General features: G+C 42.9%; 2 protein-coding genes across 2 annotated transcripts; both read left to right on the forward strand.

Moving 5' to 3' along the window:
* The first annotated feature begins 369 nt into the window (after positions 1-369).
* Positions 370-1,749, forward strand: LOC128745480 (fibroblast growth factor receptor-like 1). The gene is made up of 4 exons (XM_053842554.1): positions 370-493; positions 573-682; positions 742-973; positions 1,034-1,749. Exons 1-4 carry the CDS (start codon positions 370-372, stop codon positions 1,747-1,749), a joined length of 1,182 nt encoding a protein of 393 aa, XP_053698529.1.
* Positions 1,750-8,462: 6,713 nt separating this feature from the next.
* Positions 8,463-14,474, forward strand: LOC128741116 (uncharacterized). The gene is made up of 6 exons (XM_053836697.1): positions 8,463-8,631; positions 8,748-9,002; positions 9,064-11,696; positions 11,760-13,547; positions 13,613-13,861; positions 13,917-14,474. Exons 2-6 carry the CDS (start codon positions 8,756-8,758, stop codon positions 13,995-13,997), a joined length of 4,998 nt encoding a protein of 1,665 aa, XP_053692672.1. The 5' UTR covers positions 8,463-8,631; positions 8,748-8,755; the 3' UTR covers positions 13,998-14,474.
* The last annotated feature ends 922 nt before the right edge of the window (positions 14,475-15,396 follow it).

The raw sequence follows: 15,396 nt of genomic DNA on the forward strand, positions 1-15,396 counted from the left end.
GAATTTCTATTGGGGGAGGTATCCGCCGCCGCACCGTTGCGTTGGGAGCCATTCAGTCAAATTGATGAATGAAGGGAATCTTTGCTGAGGCGAAAAAATAAGTTGATTATTAGGGAAAGCAAAACTTGGAAGAGAAATATTACGACGCTTGTTGTTTACGGACTTTCATGTAAATTTTCACTTCTAATGCAGAGTACGAGCTGCCGATTCATTTGCCTCATTCAAATCAACCAAATATGTTGTAGCGGCGACTTTTTAAAATTAGGTCTTAGAGGCTTGCACAACTGATTGCCAATTAATCGAAATCTGTTCGCACAGGAAACAAATTATGTCCCCGGGGCGAGCGATGTGATCCGGCCTGACGGTATAATGAGATCCGCCCACAATTGGTACATCATTCTGACCGCAGCGACTGCCCTCTTCCAGTGCCGGTACCGTGCGATAATGACGGTGAGCTGCTCAAGGACGTCTACTCCTTACGGCGATAGCGAAAGTGAGACAATATTTAATGGAGGAGGGATCAGATTTACGGTTATTCAATTATTCGTGAATATTTGGTTTCGTTTCAGCAGTTCTCAAACTGACACAAAGCCCCGCAGGCTCGGATGCGAGGTTACGCTGTGGGATTAAGGATTACCACACCGATCACATGAACTCATCCGAAGTTCAATGGTACTTTAAGGTGAGTTACAAAAACATTTTCGAACTCTCTTAAATTGATTTGCAAACCTGAAAACTCAGCCTTGCGGCGAGGGAGTCAATCGAACTTCATGCAACAACCGTGATCAGTTAGAGCATATCCCATGGCGGCCAATCGACTGCGACGGCAAACGGTGTCGGGTGACACTCTTCATTAAAAATGCCTCCGAAGCGGATTCCGGACTGTACCGTTGTAGCATTCATCCATACCGAACGGATAACCAAACCCAATTCGACATCCAGCTGATACGAACGTTTCAGCTAGATGTAATCAGTAAGTCCAAAAACATCAACAGCATTAGATCCATAATTTCAATTCAGTCTGTTTTTCTAGAATCCCTATTAGACGAAGCAGTGCCGGCTCCAGAGCTGCTAGATAACCTACCAGCGAACACTACAGCCCTGCTGGAATCCCACATTGTACTCCAATGTCGAGTGCACAGTAAAGTTCAGCCGTCCATCAAATGGTTCCGCAAGATCAACCTAAACAATCCACTGGAGGACCACAACTTCAACCAGGATAAATCAATCCGATATCTGGAAAATTTCTACGAGCTGGTTCCGTCGTCCGGCGAGAAACCGCTGTCCGAAGACGTCTACCTAAGTAAATTGATACTGCACAGTGTCACCGAGCGGGACATTGGCATCTACGTCTGCGTTGGAATCAACTACGGTGGCGTAAATACAGCCGATGCGTACGTTAACGTTGTTCACCCGAACGGCACTTCGGTCGGCAGTGGTTCCAGCATGGCAGACCTAATGGTTCTGTTTCTAATTCCGCTCGGTCTCGCGTTGATTCCGCTGGTAGTGTGGATTTGCTTCGTAATCTTTCGACAGCGCAGCCAAAGCTCAACTCAAAGGAATGGAAAACCTACGGCTACCGACGGTGGTGGTGCAATACAGCATCTACCGCCGGTGAACGGCGCATTAGTTGGTGTCCTGGAGACGACTGCTCCGCGATCTGGCTCCACCGGGGGCAGTAAGATTAAACATAAACGCAAGCTCAGCTACGAGAGCTCTCATCTTTATGAGAAAATCAACATTATGTAGAAAAAATTTACGTGTTACTAGAAGTACTTAGTGCCAAAGAGATATTGCCTGTAAATAGTGTATTGTGATTTTTAAAATCAATTATAAGAACTAACGTTGAAACGTAGCACTGTTTTCTTACAAGATTATTTTGGGAGTTCTCTCTATGCACTCTAAATACCGAAACCCGACTTTTTACCTCAAACGTTAATTCCGTATTGCTGTACGCCTGTACGAAGACAAAACGTGGTGCGTCTCAGTGGAGACAACACAAAAAACTGCGGGTATTTATTAATAACACTCGAAATGTTGCCTCTGTTTGAACGAACCGGTCTACCGCTTCTGTGGTTCGCGATTTGACTGACGTTCATTCTGCCATTCTGGATTTGTTGAAGCTGGGTTATCTTGATTCAATTCATCTGGCGAGCGCTCCGCAGGAGTAGTTTCGAACTGGACGATCGAATTACCATACGTCGTGGAGTTTATGGTCATCGATGGTAACGGTGACGACTGTTTCTTTAAAGATCCCGGACGTTCCTGCTTATGACTTAATCATCTGCATGTTTCACTAAATAAGACCTTGGTTGCTCAAGCTTCTTTTCGATATGTGCTGGTTACCAAATTCGTGATCTAATGTTTTGCACTATTACCCGCTGCGTCTCAGTGAATTCTGGAGCTACCTTACCTCCTCTGTCAACGTGTAGCCTAGTCGTTTGGTTTCCAGGCTTTCTGGTACCCTGAAACCAAATGCTCAATGATTTGGATATGATGGCTGGATAAATGGCTACCGTTCGATGCATGTGTTGTTTCGTGCCTCAAAAATGCATATGTATTGGCAGAGGACGTAATCAGTGCTTCCAGTGCTGTCATAATTACCTAAAACTTGTCATTTATCGACCCGCTATATATCAACAAACGCTCAGCAAAACATAATTTCTAATGGAAAATAAATTCAACGGATCATATAGATCATTACTGTTTTCATAAAACGTATAATCTGGAATTAGTTAATAGATATTTGGTTGCGCACATATTTCGTTTCACTAGCGCTTTCCGAAAAAACAGCACCACGGTCTCAAAGTTTCGCCAAATCAATGAGCTTTTAAAGAGCTTTCTGCTTTTGCCGCACCGATGAGCTTAGAGAAAGTAAACAAACTAACAGCTGACCAGCAATCAAAAACTCGCCTTCAATGCAAACGGATTAATTGGCCATCCTATTGAATGCATAGGATCATCAATAGGATTGCTGCTGCAAATCTTAGATAAATCGGAATGTCTTGAATAAGAAAATAAACCATATTTCGGAATGTTCGTAGTCGGTGCGGTTGACTGCGGATCAGCTGTGTTTATGTTTACAATCTCTGCCATTTGACATATATCACTCTGTGCATATATTACCAATACTAATGCAACATTCAAATAAACGTTTAGGTTTTTAACGAACACATGAGATGTACAGTACAGTGTTTGTCGCTCTAACACAATAACGCTAGCCACTTTCGGTGTCTCCTTAAATCACTTCACTCGTTTAACTCGTACAGTTCAAGTTCACTCATGTGACAATTACGCGAATACTGTATTCGATTATTCATACACTTCATGTATGAATTGTCACTGAGAAAACTTTTCGTATACTTTCTATGTGTCTCACACATGGATTTTTGCAATGTGCCCAGTAAATGAAATTTATGTGCCAAACAGTTTTCATTTATGTGTTTTTAACAATTACCGTGGACCCCCGTTCGTTTGACCGTTTTTAATCTGAACACTTTTTAATTTGCACCCCGTTGGTTTGCACGACGTGCAAATTAAAAATGGTTCAAATGTCATTCTCAACATGACATCATTTGCTTTGCAGACAATGCGCATAAACGCGATTTGTTTGTACTGATCTAGCGTGTTTAATCTGTTTCACATTGCGTTTTCCCAACGATTATGATAGAAATCCGATCGGAGAATGAAATATTCGCTGCTTCCAACTTCCAACTGAATCAAACCATCAAAACAATAACAAAGAGTAGGGCGACCAGTTCACACAAGTTCCAGCATGTTTAGGGTTGCCAGTTGTTCAAATTAAAAACTAACCCTGTTAGTTTACATGAGGAATCATTCAAACGAACGGGGGTCCACTGTATCATTAAAATTTGCACATACTATTCATATGCGTATAATTTTTATGTGTACTTCTGGGCGGATTGTGTTTATATGTAACACATGATAATCATATGGATTTTCATATGGAAATTTACCATTAGTTATGTGCAGATTATTTTGAGTGAGAAATAAGGTGGTACTCGGACGCGTGTCTTAAACATACTGCTTTATTAATCGGTTTCTCTGGGCTACGTATACAAGTAATAGGTCTGTGTGTGAGTGTTAAGTAATATATGCCGGGGAGCTAAAAATTCTACAATGAAATTATTTTTCTAATTTTGTCAGTGTTGGGCATAATGTCGCTAATTTGCTAAACCGGAGCAATTTATCATGGCGAGCGGTCTCAAGTTGGCAACGGCTCCCGGATCTCGTCCTGGTTTTGGAATACCTATTATTCGGATTTTTTTTTGAGATATTGGTCTAGTCTCCCATTTCTCTACATTCTGTTGAGATCGGATCTTATGTTGTCGGCTACTTCGTGGTTTATTTCCTGTAACATATTGTACGATATTTCATCTGGTCCTGGAGCTGTATTTTTCTTTTTCTTGTTGAGAATCTTGTTCCACCGTTCCGCTGTTAGTATATCATATCCCGCTGGTGCGTGTCGTTCTTCTGGGTAAACTTTCCCAAAAGGGAAATGTAGATCCAAAAACTCTTGAGCTGGAGCGATGTCTTGATGAACTATTGGGATGCTATAGTTTTTGCGTTTTCCAGTTAGTCTGTGAATCTTATTCCATAGAACTTTAGTGCTCATTTCGGGGTCAATCTCTCTAGCGAATTCTTTAAACTTTTCTTCTTTTGCTTTGTTTTTTGTGCGGTTGAATATGCATTCGGCCTTTTTAAATTTAATCAGATCGTCTATGCTTCCGCTTTTGTTGAATTTTGCTCTTGTTTTGTTTTTATTTTCCCAGGCTACTTCGATTTCTTCGCTCCACCAGAATTTGGGTTCGTACTTGTTTTTTGTTTCGCATTTTTGACAATCCTTTTCACCTCTTTTTGTAGATCCGCTATTATTTGTGACACTTGCATTGTTTAATTTTTTGATATGTCTCGAAATCTGCTGTTGATTCACAAACCATTTGTCTCTTGCAGCTGCTTCTCCTTGAATGACTATGTCAACTACCAAATGTCTACTACCGATGCCGTAATCAAGAACTTCAATTTTGGTATCCTGAAATTGCAAAGGTGAACACAAGACCAAGTCAATGGTTGAGGGCGTTTTGTGGAGTTCTGCTGGCACATATGTTGGATTCGTGTTATTTAAGAGGATGGTATTCTCATCATTGATGATATCATACAGAGCTGTTCCGCGGCCGTCATTACGGTTTTTATCCCATGAGAAGTGGTGAGAATTGAGGTCACCCCCGATGATGAATTTTTTAAACCGTTTGACTGTGCTAAGTACTTCGTGTATAGGGGAAATGTGTATAATGTGCCCTCCCTAAGAATAAATGGATATATCTCCGTTATACTTCCCCAAATTAACGTTACAGCTACGTGTATATGTTGGTATTTAAGCTGACAACCAATTGCAATTGTTTATTTCATTTAGTATTGTGGAATAAACATAGCTAGGAATTATTTAATAAAAGCACCTAAATGTTGTGTTTCTCGTCTGCGCGGGGTAAAATGCCCCACCTGCGGTATAATATGCCCAATGCGGTAATTTGAGTATTTCTACCAGTGACAGACCAACTCTATTTTGTAGAAAGTAAAACTATTTCCTTTGTTTTGCAAAATATCGTTATTTTATGTAAAATAAACCTAGTTTCGGCCTTCTGGTGCACTTTTTCTTTTCTGCATGGGGCACATTATACTGCAGCTGTGGCGTTTTGTACCGTGTAGTTGAATTACCTAAGAATTTGGACATTGGTAATAAATTATTCCCACACGGCTGCTCTACAATACTAATTGAATTAAATAATTGCAATTGGCTTCATCGTAGATCTGTTTACCTATGTTTATAGCCACATTTACAAGGGGGGCAAATTGCACCACCGCAAGTGGGGCATATTGGCCTGCTTTTACTTATTTGAAAAAATATTAAATGCTAAAGCAAACCAAGCGTTTCATACCGTTATTTTTGGCAGGGATGTCTTTTTGAAGTTCATTTTACGCAATCGAATCGCAACAACCGGTTATTTACAGATTTTGACAAGAAAATAACTAATGGAAATGACGCCAAAAGTTACATCGGAAGCTGCTCAAAAACAAATTTATTTTTGTTTTGTTTTTACAGCATGTGACAACTGTCATACTTGCATAGTAGGCTAGTTCCATCAAATACTATGGTTTCTGGGTGATTTTGCATTTTGATTTCGCTTGTTTTGCGAAAAACGAAGGGGGGGGGCACGTTATACACAATTCCCCTACAAGCTTTAAATTCGTCTAGCGGGGTTGTGGGCGCAACATAGATAGCGACTATAGCTAACTCAAGACTCTTAATTACTCTGCCGATACATTGTATGTTAGCGGTGCTTTTAAGGTGTAAGCTTGAGCTCCTTAGAGAGTTGTGCACTAAGAGCATAACTCCTCCATAGCCATCATCTCTCGATTCGTAGAAATTGTTAAAATACGGTATTTTGTAGTGTGTAGACTCTAGCTCTTTTTTCGTCCAACTTTCAGATAAAAGAGCGACTTTGTAATCCTCTTTCAATAAAACTCTGCTTAATTCGTATCTATTTTTCCTGATACTCTGAATATTACAATGTAGCATTCTAGTAGTCATCTTTCTCTGTTTTGCTAAGTTAGTAGGGCTTGGGGTAGTTAAATCTAATTTTGTTAGTGACAACTGACTGGCTTACCTGCTGTTCGTTTTCTCTCTGTCCTGGTGACATCAGAGTGGTGAGTTGGCATGCTTCTTCTGCTTGGGCTGTTTGGAACCACATATTTGTTGTTGATTTCGGCTGCTGCTCGCGGTTGACAGGGTGTCGAGGTCATCATCTGATAGCATTTCTCGTGATTCCATGAATTCCATGTATTCATCATTTGACTTCATTGCTGTTTCAGATTTGTGTTGTGTTGCCTTCAGCTCTGTTTTCCATTTGTTGAAAAGAGCAACTCCGTTATTCGGCGGGCCCTGAGCAGTTTTACGCTTTTTTTCTGTAGACTTTTGTGAGATGTTTCCTACGTTGTTGTCCTCCGATACACGTTTCGTGTTCTGTGGACGGGTTCTGAATGCATCTGTTTTCGTATCCTTTTTTGCTATATCAGCAAACGTCTCTGTTAGTATCGGGTGTTCATCGTAATTTTCTAGCAAGCTGTACTGGTTCTGAGTATATATGGGATATTGCTCCCGTGCTTCTATCAATGTCAGGTTTGTTTTTGCCATTATGATTTTGAGATTGTTTTGCCGTGTTCTCTCTGGGCAGCGGTAGTCACCAGTTTGATGTTGACCTTCGGTTTTACAGTGTAGGCATTTGATCACTTTATCGCATCCAGTATAGCTATCTTCGTCGTGAAATTGAGCACAAGTTCCGCATCTCTGTCGAGGTCTGCAGTTGGCAGTATCATGATTGTGTCTTAAGCATTTTGTTCAGAATGTCACTTTGCTTATAAAAGATTTTACGTAGTTGTTGCAGCAGAAGATTCTGACTTCTGCTGGCAACTTATTACTTCTAAAAGTAACTCCAATCCGTGTGGTTGGAATCTTCTTGTCGTCAATATATCTGTAAAGTCTCGTCACCCCTAGGATGGGAACTGTGCTCTATATATTCTCCATAATTCTGTCGTCATGTCGACAGGGACTCCCGCTACAACTCCTGATATAGCAATAAAATGCTTTGGGATGTACGCGTTGTAGTTTTGTGTGAACAATACTTTATCCGCCTGTATTTTGTTGGCTGTCTGGCCAGAGCTGACCAAGACTGCTGAGTTTGTTTCGTCGGAGCGGTTTTAAATTTATGATGTCTTGGCGGTATTCGGGAGTCTTGGAGAATCTTTCCGAGCGATAGCTTATTGATGAATTTCGTTCCGTTTTCTGAGTCGACTAGCTCAACCAGTACTCTAAATGGAGCTGCATCATTTTCGTTGTACTCGTGAATCACATGTTTCTTGACTGCCCTTGCATGCGTTCCTCCTGGATCCCCGGGATTCGCCATTTCGTAGACCTCCGAACTTTAAACGTTGGTAGTAATCACAGAAAAAAGTTTTATTTTGTTAGAATCAGTCGAAAAATCTATTTAAAAAATTGGTCGTTAGTAAAACACGTGTTTTCCAGTTGACAGTTACTTTCCGAATGATAACATTTATTTTCATGCCTTGGTTACAAAAGAATGCATCTCTTTTGTTTACTGTCTTTTTTTACCTCATTTTCAAGTACATACCAAAACAATCATCACTGGAAAGGCCTATTGAGCGCGCGTATTTTTTTCGGTGTATACTCGATATGTTTTTGCCTGTCACCGCTAGGAGCGCAGCAACGCGCCCAAGCTTTGAGCGAAAGCTTACTACTATAGCATATATGTATAAAGCTTCCATCCGTTCCAGCAGTTTCGCTTACCTACTGGAAAATTACGAAATTTCGCATCAAAGCAAACAGCAAAAATGAAGTAACTGACGAATGATGTTTATTTTTAGTCATCGTCGATTAAACTCCAGAAAATTCGTGTCTGTGCTGTGTTGATATTTAAAAAAGTGACTTATTATTAGTAACGATAACTCTATTTTGTATTGGCGGTTCGAGTTTCATAGTGATACGTTATTTTTTATTGATTTTATTGGCTAAACAAGTAAGGCTACTTCCAAGCGGTAAGTGTTGACGTTTCTAGCAGGATTTTTTGAATGAAGCGCAATTATTGTGAGGTTAGGTTCGTTTGGTGGCGCTTCTGTGAATGACGTCGTTTATTTATTTTACTTGAAATCAGAATTCAAAATGCCACCTCGAAAGAAAAAAACAGTCACTAAAAGGCAGACAACGCAAGTGGAAATTAGAATTGATACGAATGAGTTGGACCGACGCCGGTTTTCATCAATGGGAAAAGAAGATTCCGTCATTATGCTATCCAGTGCAGAGAATACGATGATAGACAAAGATCCATCGGTGCTGATGCTGACAGCAGTCGAGATGCTACGACCATCGACACGGCTCGGTGCTATCGACATGACCCTGGAAGAAACTCGTAAGTAATACCTAATGATAGACTTAGGACCTGTTTTTATTTTGTTTTTTATCTTGACCAGTGAGACCGTCCTTCCGGCCCAGTGCAAGACCGCCCAATGGGGACGCAAACGAAACCGATATGAGCATGATTAACATCGAACAAACTCCTTGCATCAATCGTAACAGACCAAAATCGTCGTGGGTTGCGCGACGAACTGAAGGCTCGATTACTTTTTCTAATGAGACGGGCGGTACCGGACGACCAGTTAGGACACGCCAACCAAATTCAAATATTTTCTCTGACGATTTTAAGACAGAGACTAGGTCTCATAAGAGTGTGAATGTTGCAGAAAAAAGTTCTAAGAAAGTGACAAAAGGACGTTCGGCAAGCACAGCTAAAGAAAAGATATCCGTAAATGTCGAAGATACCAATTTAAACAAAACACCAGTCAGACCTAATACTGACTCTTTTGCTAGTAAACAAATCAGGACGAGATCCGCTTCGCGAGTGGCAAAAATGCAAAATGAAGCTCAAGCTAGAAAGCAGACACGGACAACATCATTGATTGCTTCTGAAACTAATAACGATCGTGATGAACCCAGTGTTCAGGAAACGAAAAAAGGGAGGACACGTAAGAAACAAAGCAAACAACAAACGAATGAAGATTCAAATGACATTGCGAGACCAAGAGCTGCAAAATCGAGAAGTAAGGCTGCTGCGCAATCTAAAGAAATAAAGGATGATCGTTCTGGCAAAAATGAGAAAAACGTTCAAAAAGGTAAAACACAAGACGAAGAAAATGTTACAACTCAAACAATTCCCAAAGGCAAGCGTCGAGGGAAGAAACTTTCGAAGTTAACTCCACCTGAGCAGCAAAAGAGTCCTGAGAAATCAGAGTCTTCTCCTGAGTTGGATACTGAATCCAATCCCTCTATTTCAACAAAAAATACTGAAAAATCCGAGGAATCGAATCAATTTGCATTTGTCTCGGTAAGAAGACGACCAAAAGTCGCGGCCCCAAGCACTGCTGTAAAAGAAACAGTAGCTAGTGAGGAAAGTGGGCATGAAATGAGAGGATGCAGAGTATCGCAGGAAATCGCAGAGAAAATGCCATCTTTCCAAGCATCTGATTTGCAGCATGTATCGTTAGATGATCAATCTCGTGCAGATGCACTGAAAGATACGTTACCCGAAATTTCAGAAGCCGATAAGTTTTCATCGAATGTATCAAAAAGAAAAAAACTTAATTCGACTTCTCATAGCATTCAAAGTTCTACCAACGCAGAAGTCCCTTACAGCCCGAACGAGAAGTCGCCACTGGGGGGAAAGGAATTATTATTGTCCACGCGACGCACACGAACTTCCTCACGATGTCGGCTACAATCTCTAAGTATAAATGATCTGCCCGTAGAGGATGAGCAACCAAGTTATACCGAATCATTTATGCCAGTCAACACAGGAGTAACCATTCGCGGCCGCTCTCGTACGCGGCGGGTGCAACCAGCCAACATATCGGATTATGCAAACGAGAAACATCCTCAGAGTGAATTCGTCCAAGCTTCTAACTCAAATCGTAATACATTAACAGTTCCTAGCATTAAACCTCGAGCAAGTAACAAAACCTCTGCTCAAACGACGGCAAATGTAGAAACACACATTCCCACAGCTCGCGGTCGCTCGCGCACGCGCCGGGTCCCTTCAGCTCGCAGCTCGCAGGATAACAATCAACCGACTAACTCCAGCATCAAGCGATCCCACACATGTCGCATATCGCCTCCTTCAAGCAACACAGAAACGCAGCAAAGCACAGCACCAAAGGACCGCGGCCGCTCGCGAACACGCGACGTGTGTTCAGTGTCCAAGTCGAATCTCTCAGATGAATTTAGCTCTCAGAATGACAACGAACCACCACCTTCCAAGACCAAGCGGTTGCAAACACGTAGCAAATCCGTTATTTCAAGCAACACGGAAACGCGACAAGAGACGGCACCAAAAACTCGTAGCCGGCCTCGCACACGCAACTCACCTTTGAATTCCAACGCTCAGCCACCCGCATCTTTGGACATCAAACAGCATCGAACACGTAGTCAATCCACGGTACGAAGTAATGCCAAACCGCTTGCAGCAGTAGGTACAATCGCGCAAGAAAGTGCTACGAAAGAGAAGTCTCCGAGCGAATCTATTCCAACTTTAAATTCCAGTCCTATGCCTCTAACAACTTCTATTACTCGGAGACCTCGTACACGCAGCAAGTCCGTCCTCCGAGGTAATGCCAAACCACAGATTGCACGAAGCCGTTCCGTTCCACGGAACGCCGTTCTTTCGCCGGTTGTCCAACAGCACCCAATAAGCGACGGTTCCCACATTCCCGTATATCGTCGACAGGTAGAGAAGGAAAAACCAGTGGTTAATGTCACGAACCGCAAGCAAAAAATTGTGCAGCCTGAGCCGACCGGTGACGACATCTATGCGTTTGATTCTCCCAGTCAAACTCCGCCCATTGACGGTGAAACAGTAGCTGCAAAGCGCGGCGCCACGCGCAGGAAAAGGATTCGTTCAGTCACTAATAATAGTACCACCCGAAAAAGGGTAACGCCAGCGAAGAAAGCGCATCATTTAGTCTTCGGTACTGATATGGCTCAGATTACAAAAGTGGTGCGAAAGATTGGTGGCGGGCCGATTCATCAAACGAAACCGATTGGCGAGATTGTGGTATGTCTGACAATACGATGGTTTTTACATTGTGATAGTTCACGCTAGTTTTTTTATTTTCAGCCAACGGCGAAGTTAGCACCAATCGTTCTCGGACCAGCTTTTGCACAAAATCTATACACGACCCGTCGAAGCGACTCGCCAATTTCTAGCCGCGCAGACGATGAGCGTCACGATGACAACGATTTCGATGTCGAGAATATTCCAGTAGTGGAGGTTCCAGCAGAAGTACCATTATCGCCACCAAAAATGCCGAACCCAGTGCAACGAATTTTCCTCCAGCGAAAGGAACCCACAGCCGGAACTCCGGATAAAACTGCGAACTTCTCTCCGCTGGGAGCCTCATCGCCATGGCGGGTACAAAACGACAACATTCTGCCAAAAACCTTTTATTTTTCACGATCGAAGGATCTACTGCCATCGTACGAAAGCGACATCGTGATTCGTCACGACGATGATCGCGCCCAATCACAACTCAAAGAGCTTGAACCGCTTACAATGCCAGCACCGCCAAGGAAAACTTCTCCGGTCCACCCGATTGCGCCCAAAGCGCCGCCGGAGCTTGTATTCCGTGGCATACAAAAATCCTACGAACAGCTAAAAGTAACCAGTGAAATGAGCGAAAAGCTCATCACCGCCATGCGTACGTACAAAGAAAACATTCACAACGAAACCGCTCTCTTCAGCAAAGGTCCGGACGGTCTTTCGGAGGACGAGCGGCTGATCGCTAAGTTTCGAGAGTATGAGGAGAATATGAAAAAGACCTATCAGAAGTTGAAACAATGGTACGAACGGTCGCAGCGAAACCTTACGCACTCCATGCAGGCAATCAAAGAGGTGTCTACACTTCCGAAAACCCACGCTCAAAAGGAAATGCTCGAAAACTTTCATCGCCACTCGGAGCGGTTCGTTACAATGATTAACGAACTGGAATCAGCGATGAACGACTCGAACGTAGAAAATGTAACTCCTGCAAAATCGGTGGAAACTACAAAGCATCCCAACAAGGATATTATCCTGTCCGAAAGAGATATTAACAATCCGTACCGAAGTCCGCTGAAGACGCTAAACATTCTGAATATACCTAGAAACTTTTCACCAGTAAAATCCCCCTTAGTTAAGGCTTCGCTCAGTGCTTTCTCTGGCAGTGGCAAGCAAAATAAGGTCAACAGTCGAGATCGATTTAGCATATTAAGTTTAAACAAAGTTCCACTTAGTCGCCAAGCCTTACAGCACTCAACTACCGGACATCCCAGTGTGATAGAGATCGGCGAAACGCTTGTTGATCCAAGTCCACAAAACTTACACATAACGTCGACTGAAACGCTATCGGATGCACAGGAAATCGTCGGTACAATTCGCAACGAAGAAAGATGTCAGCAACCGACGAAAGATCTATTCGGATTCGAAACGGAGGATAATTCCGACGATTTTTTCGTCGAACCAACGCCGGTTAAAATTACGAAGGACACCCTTAAGGAACGGTTGAAGAGCGTTCGCAAAATGCTTCCAGCTCGACCAACCCCAGCCCAATCTAGACAACAGTTGCGATCGCGGAACAACCAACAACAACAACGGATCCCGAAAGTCATCGGCAGCCCCAGCAAGTTACGCTCGGTTCAGAGTGTGTTTGCTTCGTCAACACCAGTCGCTGCAGGAAAGCGGACACAAGAAAAGGCTGCGTCACAGCCTGACCCCGACGTAAACGTTTCTACCATTGCGGACACATCGTCGGCAGCCGAAAACGTTGAACAGCACAAGGAACCGCCAGCCGGTAAAAGTGACAACCCGCCGTTGGTTTTGTTTGATGAACCCGAAGCGGAAGTAGTTTCCACCTCACTGAGTTGTGTGGTAAGTAGCGATTCTCTGTTTGCAATTCATCCCATAAACAATGTGTGCTAATTCATTTCGTTTAGAACCGAACGTACAGCCGAATACCAAAACGCAACCGCAAGCGAAAACGCAATATTTATCTGGCGGATTTGGGGCTCAGCGACGATGAGGATGACGACGACGATGTCGACGAAGGTGACAAGAATAACGATGACGGGGCCCGAACAGAAGCGGTGTCATCAGATGACGAGCACGCGAATGAGCACGTACGAAAGCAGCAAAATAAAAAAAGGCGCGTTGTGACGAAAAGAAAGAAGAAAACCGTCGAACAAGTACATATTTAATATGTTTTGGTAAGACAATGAGTTAAGTATTTTTTTCTTTCAGTCAAAGGAGTTCAAAAAGTTCGTTGAAGAATTCAATAGCATGTGCGAAGAAGTCAACCGGTATCAGATGGTCGTGGAATAATGTTTCTTAACACTTTGCTTGCATCGCACTGAGCCATTGGAATACGTCATAATTATGTATATTTCTTAGGAAGAGTTTCGTTCGAAAGTTAATCAACTTTTACTTTTGTGTCGTAACCAATAAGGGTTTTTTTTATCCTCGAAGGAGTTTGTTTTCTAGCTATATTATAACCGTATATTTTAATACTATTTTTCTGTTTTATGCAAATATGACACATTACTCTAGATGATTTTGAACCCTCAAAGAAGAATACGGAAAGTACTTGGCAACTCTGTAATGTCTGTAACTGTTGTGAGGATCCTTTGAGATGTATCCTATTTGCGCACAAGATTGTAAAATTTTGATTACTCTTTATTGAAACTCAAAAGTCGTTACCCGCAGTGACCTGCAAGACAGTCTTTTTGAGGGTTCAGAATAACTTCAACTCTGATTTTGGCTAGGTACCAATTTTGAGAAAAATATAACTTATAATAATACGAAAATAAACACTTTTATACCGTTGTGATCGACTGGTCTACTTTTGGTATTATAAGTCACATGCGACACGATTTTGCCGCATAAGTCGACCGCTACAAAGTTAGCGGCCCAACCGTCAGCAAATGACAGCTTGAGCTTGTTTCATTTTGGTGGTGCATTGCGCCGCTATGCTGCCCGTTCTCTCCGCACTCGACAGTGACTGCCCTACCCATCATATCCGTCCAGGTTCAGACACCTTTTGATTACTGGGTTCGCCACAGAGCTCCGCTTCCATATTTTGTTCACCGCCGAATTCCATCGCTCTTAGCACTCGTCGTTCGAAAACTATGAACACTGCCAGTCCTCCTCGGCATAGTCTACGTTTCATGCTCATAGAGAAAAACCGGTCTAATTAACGTCTTGTACAGGGTATACTTGGCACGAGCGCTTAATCTGTTCTATCGCAATTACTTATGAAGCCTACTAACAGTAACCACGATTTCCGCTGATATTACTTACTTACTTAATCAGTTCCAGGCCGTAGTTTCTTCTGCTGTACAAAGAAGTCGTCTCCATGCCACTGGGTCCATGGCCGCAATTCGCCAGCCACATAGTCTGCGTAGGGTCCGCAGGTCTCCTTCCACTTGATCGATCCATCTTGCTCACTGCGCGCCCCGCCGTCTCGTTCCAGTCGGATCATTATTGAGAACTTTTTTAACCGGGCTGTCGTCCGGCATCCTCACGACCTGCCCAGCCCATCGCAGGCGACCGATTTTTGCGGTGTGAGCGATGGGTGGTTCCCCATGCAGCTGATGCAATTCATGGTTCGTTCGTCTCCTCCACGTTCCGTCTTCCATTTGCACTCCGCCGTACCACCTTCCGTTCGAAAACACTAAGGGCGCGTTAGTCCTCCACGTGTAGTCCATGCCTCATGGCCGTAAAG

Source organism: Sabethes cyaneus, chromosome 1 (genome assembly GCF_943734655.1).
Source record: "Sabethes cyaneus chromosome 1, idSabCyanKW18_F2, whole genome shotgun sequence".
In the NCBI taxonomy this organism is placed as follows: domain Eukaryota; kingdom Metazoa; phylum Arthropoda; class Insecta; order Diptera; family Culicidae; genus Sabethes; species Sabethes cyaneus.